Source organism: Martes martes, assembly GCF_963455335.1.
Source record: "Martes martes genome assembly, chromosome: 5".
Lineage (NCBI taxonomy): Eukaryota > Metazoa > Chordata > Mammalia > Carnivora > Mustelidae > Martes > Martes martes.
This window is the reverse complement of record NC_137892.1, coordinates 102,269,774-102,279,791: the sequence shown is the minus strand read 5'-3', so window position 1 is coordinate 102,279,791 and position 10,018 is coordinate 102,269,774. Positions and strand designations below refer to the sequence as shown.

The window sequence follows — 10,018 nt, the reverse complement described above, 5'->3', positions numbered from 1 at the left end:
CTCAGCTCCGGCGTTGAGAGCCAAGAAAGCCGACAGAGTGCCGACATGTCTCTGCAGCCAGCCTCCGTGTTCTCCTGAGAAGCGGCTCCTCCTCGAGGAGAAGGGATGCGCTAAGCATCTCCCGCACGCCAGGTGCTGTGCTGGACCCTTTACAAACACAGTACGTCCTTTGAGTCTCCAAACAACCCAAGGACAGGAGGCTGTATCACCCGCACTTTATGGGCGACGGAAGTGGGCTCAGGTCCATCACTGCTGGAGCCGGGACTCAAAGCCCATTCCGTTCGCCTAGGAAACCAGCCTTCTTTTCACTGCACCACAGGGTCACAGGGAGCGGAGAAGGCAGCACTTACCCACACACAGGTGTTTCTGAGCGTGCAAGGCTCTTCCAGGTGTACGATCTCTGCTCCCCTTCTGAAAGAGAGGACTTACCTTTTAACCCTGTTCATGGGCTTTTTCCCTTCCAAAGAAGGAAGCCATTTCGAGGTCCCTTTTGTGATTAAAACCCTTAGGGAGTGATACACATCTTTGAAACAGGAACGGGAGGAAGGGTTTATATACCCCATTCCTGGTCATTCTAAAATAAAAGGCCACTGACACATCACACCCCAAGCAGCTCATAACACACACACACACACACACACACACACACACACACACACACACACACTCCTCTGGTCCCTCACAAACTGGTCTCCTCCTTCTGCTGGTATTCCACACGGCACTCCGCCGCTGAGGAGAGCTTACCCTGTTCTCCTTGGAACTTACTGCTTCCTGCTCACTGAATGTAACTGCCTCTGGCCAGGACTATGCCTTTCTGCTCTGGTCTCCCAGTTGCCCACACCAGGCCCTCCACCAGGATCCCAGTGACTCAGCTTCACCCCCACACAGGTTAGCATGAAGAAAATAATCCACAACGCACAGGCATGTATCTCATACCTCATATTTGTCATGATGAATGGTTCATCCTTTACTGGATCTTATACTACAGAGATGCTTGGGTCTCAGCAGAAGACTAGGAATAACAACAAAAAACAAAGCAAAATGAAACAAAACAAAACGCCATCCCTCCTAGCTTACTAGCTAAAGGTTTAGAGGAGAAATGATGGGGTATGCCTAGACTGACCAGTCAATAAATAGCCAGATGTGGGGTGCCTGGGTGGCTAAGTGTCTGACTCTTGATTTCAGGTCAGGTCGTGATCTCAGGGTCATGAGACTGAGCCCTTGGCAGACTCCATGCTCGGCGGGAGCCTGCTTAAGATTCTCTCATTCTCTCTGTCTCCTCTCCCAGGAGCTTTCCCTCTGCCCCTCCCTCTTCCACGCCCCCTACCCCCCACTCTCTCTCTCTCTCTCTAAGAAGAAAATTAAATAAATAAGTAAATAAATAGCCAGATGTGACTGTGAAGAAATTGGACAACTGACCAAACTGTAGAGTTCTGAGTCTGAGTCGCTGTAAATCATTTCTCTGGCAGAGACTCAAGCTCCAAACTCTTTGTTGGCTGCTCTCTAGGGCTGTGTATCAAGCCATCTAGGATCCTGTAGCCAAAGAAAGAGGGTGCTGGACCCTGACCTTGATAGCCACAAGCGCAGGATTTCTTCGCTGATGTGTGTATTAATAATTTTCCTATTGGTATATTTGCTCCTTTAGCAAAAGGTGAGACTCTCTTCTTGTTTAAGTGAGAAGGGACAAGTTTTGCTACTTTTGCTTATCACACAGCCAGAAAAAGAAAATGAAAGAACCCATATTGATGGGCAATTGCTGTTAATAGATCAAATAATACCTGGACCAAACCCTTGAAACCACCAACAGAATTAAGTCTGCAGAAAGCCACATAGCCCATAGTTAAAGATTACTGGGGGAAAAAACACAGGATGCGTTGCTTGAGAGAACAACAATGTAGGTCAAAGGAATAAGAAATTAAATAGGCTGAACAGTCTTCAATAGTCACAAGGTGAACGGCCTCTGCTTTTGCTGACAAAAATAGCACCACTGACATCGCACGTTGTTGAGATGTTTTGCCCACCCAGACCGGGGAAAGGAACCCCTTACCACCTGACCACAATCTTGATGAAACCAAATGGACCAGCTCTGGAAAGACGACTCAATCAATCTTAAAGTTTACTCAATCTCTGACCCTCAGAAGAACCCATGACCCCAAGTCTCTTACCCTTGATTTTTGCCCTTAAAAATCCTCACTTGCCCTTCTTTCTCTTTTTTGCCGCCATCCTGCTGTGTGCCGCTCACTGTTATTGACCATGTCTTCTCACAAGACTTTCAGGATCAAGCGATTCCTGGCCAAGAAACAAAAGCAGAATCATCCCATTCCCCAGTGGATTCGGATGAAAACTGGTAGTAAAATCAGGTACAACACCAAGAGGAGGCACTGGAGGAGAACCAAGCTGGGTCTCTAAGGTGTCCCACATCATGCGATGACACACCTAATTGGCACCACGTATTTAATTAAGCTCCTTGAAGATCATGTGTTCTATTGTGATGACACACCTAATTGGCACCACGTATTTAATTAAGCTCCTTGAAGATCATGTGTTCTATTCCGTCACCTTGTAAAAACCTTTCTGCCTGGCCAATAGATACCATTTATCAGGGAATGATTACTCTGTTACTATAGCTCTGCACCAGTGGGTTGGTTTGGTAATAAACATGAGGACTTTCAGCTGTTAAAAAAAAAAAATTCCTCACTTGCTAGCCATTGGGGAGTTCGGGACTGTTCTGGGTGGGGCCACACAGATACAGAAGCCTGTCCTTCTGCACTACAAAAGCTCAGGTCAGTTTGTTTTTGTTGTTGTTGTTTAAATTGGCTTCCTGCCCATCAGCAAGACAAACTCTCCTTTGGTTTGGTTACACCCTTTGCATTTCCCAAAACCAAGGGGATATTTACAGGAATGGAGCAACAGCAGCCATCAGAATGGTGGGTAACTGCAAAAGCAAGCAAACACATTCCAGTTTCCTTTCATTGACCTTTCACAGAAACATGAGAGTAAGTGCTCCCCTGCATCCGAACAGCAATATCCTGCCAATATAAAGTGGTTGTGAGCTAGTTTACAACATTCTTCGGGAAAGGTGGGAAGGAGCTGTTCTGGAAAGTCGGTACTCACAGACCGGAAACATGGCTCCAGAGTTCACTAGCCTAGGCCAACAGTCAACTTCTCAGAGCCGTGGTTTACTCATCTGTAAAATGAGAATGGCCATACTTGCAGAGACAGGTTAACCCACTGCAATAGAAGAATATAGACTTTTGGGGGCACCTGGGTGGCTCAGTTGGTTAAGTGTCCAACTCTTGATTCAGCTAAGGTCATGATCTCAGGGTCATGAGATCAAACCCCATGTCGAGCCCCATGTTGAGCCCTGTGTCAAGCTCAGAGTCAGGTTTCATGCTTGGCATGGAGTCTGCTTGAGACTCTTTCCCTCTACCTCTGCCCCTCCCCCCATTCTCTCTCTCTCAAAAATAAATAAATCATTAAAAAAAAGGACGAAGAATACACAGTTTTAGACAAACCTGATTTTGAATACTGTCACTTATAATGTAACCTTTAGTTACTTAATTTCTCTAAAGCCATAGAATGGTGGTAACAATTGAGTTTGAGAGAGAGAGATCTGTTGGGACAACTGGGTGGCAGCTTATATAAAGTGCTTATTATAGTCCAAGCACATAAGACATGCCCAATAAATGAAAATGGTCTATTAACAGTTACTAGATTTTTGCTTTTATTTTGGCTGCAGATTGCTTACAATTGTATTGAATACTTACCATGATTTACCTTGTCATACTTGATTTGTCTACCCTCAAAAGATTTTTATGAGGATAAAAGAACTAATATATATTTTTATATGCAAATATGAGCACAGGAAAAATCCTGAAAGGATATACACCAAGATGTACTGTTTTTTTCCTTTGGTTTTTGGGTTTTGTTTTTTTTTTAAAGATTTTATTTATTTGTCAGAGAGAGAGCGCACAAGCAGGCAGAGTGGCAGGCAGAGGCAGAGAGAGAAGCAGGCTCCCCGCTGAACAAGGAGCGGGATGCAAGACTTTATCCCAGGACTCTGGGATCAAGACCTGAGCCAAAGGCAGCAGCTTAACCGAATGAGTCACCCAGGCGTCCCCAAGATGTAGTGCTTATCTTAGAGAGCTGTATTTACGAATGATTTTTGTCTTATTTTTGTTTACCTTTCTTTTCAAACTTTTCTACAAACTTCACTTATGCATACTTTGGTTTCTTTTTTATGCCAAAATGCTAAAAAGCAAACGAACCAACACGAGCCATTTCTTTCGGAAGTAAGTGTTAACAAAAGCTTTGCTTTCTCTTAGGAGCTGGTATGTGTTTTTCTTTTTATTTATTTCTTTATTTTAAAGATTTTATTTTTAAGTAATCTCTACACCCAACATGGGGCTCAAACTCACAACCCCAAGATCAAGAGTTGCATGCTCCACCGACCCAGCCAGCCAGGCGCCCTGTATTTTTCTTTTTAATAATAAGAGTTAGCTAACTGACTTACATACTCGTCACTTTGCCAGGGGAACCCAAAGCCCAATTTTTATTTACTTATTTTTTTCAGGGCCAAATTTTTAATTCAATCATTCAATTAGGTCCTCAACGCTTTGTATACTTCTCTCCAATTTCTCTGCCTGCCCCAGTCTTGACTTTCTACTCTAACTTACATTCATCTTATCTAGGTTTTATATTTCTAATTTACATTTTACTATGTTCCTCAGTGTTTGTCATAAGCCACCACAAACCCCTTAGAGAACAAGGCCTGGTATACATACACACACAACAGACAACTGACAACTCTCAAGGATCGTTGTGGCCCATGTACTTCATTTCACATTTCCTGGGTTCCACAGAGTTCTTGGTTACAACATTAATAACAGAAATATAGTCATCTTTAAACTCTATTTCTGATATTTAAAAAAAAAAATGTACGGCACCTGCATGGCTTAGTCGGTGAAGTGTCTGACTTTGGCCCTGGTCATGATCTCAGGGTCGTGAGATTGAGCCCCTCATGAAGCCCACTTAAGATTCATTCATTCTCTCTCTCTCTCTCTCTCTCTCTCTCTCTCTCAGCAGGGCGGGCAGTTGTGCCCGCCGTAGGGAGGGAAAAAATGAAACAAATGAAACAAGATGGGATCCGGAGGGAGACAAACTGTAAGAGACTCTTAATCTCAGGAAACAAACTGAGGGTTGCTGGGGGGTGGAGGGGGGTAGGGCGAGGGTGGTGGGGTTATGGACATTGGGGAGGGTATGTGCTATGGTGAGTGCTGTGAAATGTGTAAGCTTGATGATTCACAGACCTGTACCCATGGGGCAAATAATAAATTATATGTTAATTAAAAAAAAAAAAAAAGATTCTCTCTCTCTGCCTCTGCCCTTTCCCTCCCCCCCCCGCTCTCTCTCAGTAAATAAATAAATAAATATGAAAAAATTTTTAAAATGAAAAACCACAGAATCTCCCTGTAATGACAAAATTTTAAAAGCCTAAGAATTAGGTCAATTTGTGGTACCTGGGTGGCTCAGTCATTAAGCATCTGCCTTCAGCCCAGGTCATGATCTCAGGATCCTGGGATCGAGCCCCACATCAGGCTCCCTGTTCAGCGGGAAGCCTGCTTCTCCCTGTCCCACTCCCTTTGCTTGTGTTCCTTCTCTCGCTGTCTCTCTCTCTGTCAAATTTAAAAAAAATCGTTAAAAAAAAAGGTCAATTTTATTAATGCTCAATTCTCAAAATTATATATATTATATAGTTTACATTTATATAATTATTAAATTTATATACAACACATATTTTATAACATAAAATTTTGAGAATATCTTTCTTAATTTTATGTATTTTTTTAAAAGATATTTATTTATTTATTTATTTGACAGACAGAGATCACAAGTAGGCAGAGAGGCAGGCAGAGAGAGAAGAGGAAGCAGGCTCCCTGCTGAGCAGAGAGCCCGATGTGGGGCTCAATCCCAGGACCTTGGGATCATGACCTGAGCCGAAGGCAGAGGCTTTAACCCACTGAGCCACCCAGGCGCCCCTCTTTCTTAATTTTAAAAACACCACACTTATTCCTTCCCTTCCCTACCCACTCCACTAAATGTTGATACACGCAAGCAATAACAAGCCCAGCAAATTCACTCCTGAGGAAAGAGCTCAGAGGCACTAATAAAACCACTCTCTCAAAACCCTGGAATAGAATTTCAAGAGTTCCTCAGTCAGAACCTAATGCTGCAGTCAGCCTATCACTGCACAGTAACATTACGCCACCATTCTGAAATGAGGGGCCTCTGTCAGTCTGGGGAAATAGGAAGTTGCAATTTCCGACTCCTGGAACAGATATTCAGGCAGCCAATTTTTAAATACTTAAGATCCCTACCAACTCCAAGAGAACGGATCAAATATACAAAGGAAGGCCTCTGCCAGTGCCTCCCCTCCCTACATAAAGGCCTCCTATCGGGAGTCTATTAGGAAGCATGAACAGCTTCACACTTCCTGCTTCCCAACTGCTGTCATATTTGCCATCTTTGTCATCACAGGCAAACGCCAGCAGAGGCCTTTTGGGGTGCCCATGCACGCCAAGGTCAGAGACCCAACACTACATTCCTCAGCTTGCCTCCTATGGAAATCAATATAGAAAAACCAATAAATAATGTTAATAATAAAAGTGTGCATCATTAAGTATTTGCCTACACTAACTGATTTAACTTGCTTAGTAACTCTGTAAGATAGAGACAACATTACTTGATTTTACAGAGAACACTGAGGCACAGAGAGAGCACAAGCCAGTAGGTGACAGAGCAAGACCTGAATGTAGGCCAGTTAAGAGCCCATGCTCTGAACCCCTATTCTCTACTCCCTAGGAAAATGGTAACAACAGCAGCTTATGTCTGTGGAGCGCCCTTTATGAATCAGACGAATCCTATTTCATTGAACACCAATGACGACCCAGCAAAACAGCTTTCTTTTTAAATTTTTAATTGCAAACAGTAAAATTAGCTTTTTTTGTGTACAGTTCTATAAGATATTAAACATGCATGCATTTTTATAACCATTGTTACAGATAGGATATAGAATAATTCCAACCAAGGAAAACATTCCCTTGTAGGTGACCGTTCATATTCAAACTCCCGACCCTAACTCCTGGCAACCACTGATCTGGTCTCTGTGCCTATATTTTTTCCTTGTCCAGAATGTCATACACATAAAATATTATGTAACCTTTTGAGACAAGGTTTTTTCACTTAATTAACACATCTAAGAGTCATTCATGTCGTTGTGTGCCTCAGTACACTCTGTGTTTCTCTTCATTGCTAATTCCATGGTGTGAATATACCAGTTTGTTTATCCATCCACTGACAGACATTTGGGTGGTTTCCAGTTTTTGACAATTGTAAGTTACTCTGCTATAAACACACACACACACACACACACACACACACACACAGATGTTTCTGTAAGCGTGAGTTTTCATTTCTCTAGGATAAATCCCTAGAAGTAGAATTTCTAGGTCACATGATAAATAAATGTTTCACTTGTTGAAACAATTGTCAAGCTCTTTTCCAAAATGGCAGCACCGTCTGCGTTCCTAAAAGAAATGTGAGTGTCCCAGCTACTCAGCATCAGCACTTCGTGTTGTATTTTTTAATTTAGCCATTCTGATGAGTATGTAATATTTCGTTGTAGTTTTAATCATTACTAATGATGTCGCACCTTTTCAGTTGCTTATTTGCCACCTTTATATCCTGTATGGTGAAAAGTCTGTTCAAAACTTTTGCCCACTTTTTAAATTGGTTTGGTTAAGTTTTACTGAGTTTTGAGAGTTCTTTATGTACTTTAGACACAAATGATTTTTCTTATGTGTGTTTGCAAATATTTTTTCCCAGTATGGCGCTGGTTTTCTACTCTCTCTTCTACTCTACTAATATTTGCAAGGGCACCTGGGTGGCTCAGTGGGTTAAAGCCTCTGCCTTCAGCTCAGGTCATGATCCCAGGGTCCTGGGATCGAGCCCCACATCAGGCTCTGCTCAGCGGGGAGCCTGCCACCTCCTCTCTCTGCCTGCCTCTCTGCCTACTTGTGATCTCTGTCAAATAAATAAATAAAATCTTTAAAAAAAAAGAGTAATATTTGCAAAGCAAGAATTTTTCATTTTCACTAGGCCCGATATATCAACTCTTACTTTATGGATCAAGCTTGTGTCACCCTATCTAAGAAATACTTACCTAACTCAACAGGTAAAAGGTTTTCTGCTATGTTTCTTTCTAAGAGCTTCATAGTTTTATGTCTTGCATTCAGGCTTATCATCCCTTTGGAGTTAGTTTTTGTAGGTGACATAGATGTAGGTCAAGGCTCACTTTTTTGCATGTGGATAGTCCAGCACCATCAGCTAAAGACTGTCTTTTGTCCATTGGACTGCCATTGCACGTTTGTCAAATATCAGTTGACTGCATGATTTTATATCATATATATAGTTCATGTGTCTGTATGACTTTCCTTTCATCAATATCATGCTGTGTTGACAACTGTTGCTTTACAGTGTATCTTAAAACAGGTAGTGAAATCCTCCAACTCTGTTCTTTTTTCAAAACTGTTTTGGCTTTCTAGTTTCTTTCCATATAAATTTTAGAATTAGCTTATATCTACAAAGAAGCTATCTTAGTCCTTTCAGGCTGCTTTGACAGAATATCATAGCCTGGGTGACTTACAAACAACAGAAATATATTCTTCTCAGTTCTGGAGACCGGGAAGTCCAATATCAAGAACCTGTAGATTCACTGTCTGGTGAGAGCCACTTTCCATTTCATATGTGGCTGTCTCCTTGCTATGTCCTCGCACAGCACAGGCAGAGGAGGCGAAAGAGCTATCTGGAGTGTCTTTTGTAAGGGCAATAATCCCATTCATGAGGGCTCCACACTAATGGCCTAATCCCTTCCCAAAGGCCCATCTCCAAATATCATCACACTGAGGATTAGGTTTCAACATATGAATTGTGGGAGAGTTGAGAGCATAAATATTTATTCTATAGAAGAAGCTTTCTGGGACTTTGGTTGGGATTGCTTTAAATCCTTAGATCAGTTTAGGAAGAACTAACAATATTGAGTCTTCCAGTCCATGAACACAACATGTTTCCATATTTATCCAGGCCTTCTTTAATTAGTGTTTGGTAAGGCATTAATTTCATACTCACTATATAAATAAATAGGTGATTTAACTAAGGTCATACTTTGCAGTGGAGTCAGCATTCTGAAATAAGTCCCATCTGCCTCCAAGGACATAATTCTTTCCACTAAACCACATTGCCTTGCAAATTGATTGATTTTTACCAATATTTTATTTCTTTGGTTCACTGAAATAATATATGATTTGTCCTTCCTTCAGTTGTTTTTTAAATCAGTATCAGGATTATGATTAAAATTAAAGTAGAAAAATGCTTACAGTATGCTATTATGTTAAAAAATGCAGGATATAAAATTATATCTACTATATGATCCCAACTACATCAAAAATACATACACAGGAAAAATACATTAAAATATATTAAAATAATGCTTCTGACACAGGTAGGCCAGGTCCGGGTCCCACAGGACCACCCAGGAAGATACTTGGTTTCACCTAGGATAGAACCAAATGCAAGCCAGGAGGAAGAGAAAGCAGAGTTTATTGAATAACATTTGTAAGAGAATATAGCAGACAAAGTGGCTGAGAGCCTAAGAAAGGGGGAAGTGAGTCTCCCTGTCATATGAGGTTAGGGGTTTATGTTTGAAAAAGGTCCAAGGTATGTGTTCCTTCAGGAATCCAGGGTAGGGTCCAATCCAGGGTAATTGTTAGGGGAACATAAATTGCCCAAACTGAAAACAGCCCAAATGTTCTTCAATTAGGTGAATGAATAAACTGGTACATTCATCCAATGGACTATTACTCAGCATGTATCAATAGTGTCTAGATAAATCTCAAAAGGTGTACTATTTGAAAGCTCATCTCAAAAGGTTATAAACAATATGATTCTATTTATATGATGC

The 10,018-nt window shown here is 41.6% G+C and overlaps 1 protein-coding gene across 1 annotated transcript; it reads left to right on the top strand.

Annotated features, from left to right (window-relative positions):
- Positions 1–2,253: 2,253 nt before the first annotated feature.
- Positions 2,254–2,409, top strand: LOC308343647 (large ribosomal subunit protein eL39-like; the record flags this gene model as incomplete). The annotated part of the gene is made up of 1 exon (XM_080804787.1): positions 2,254–2,409. The coding sequence occupies one exon, from the start codon at positions 2,254–2,256 to the stop codon at positions 2,407–2,409; it is 156 nt and encodes a 51-aa protein (XP_080660913.1).
- Between the last annotated feature and the right edge of the window lie 7,609 nt (positions 2,410–10,018).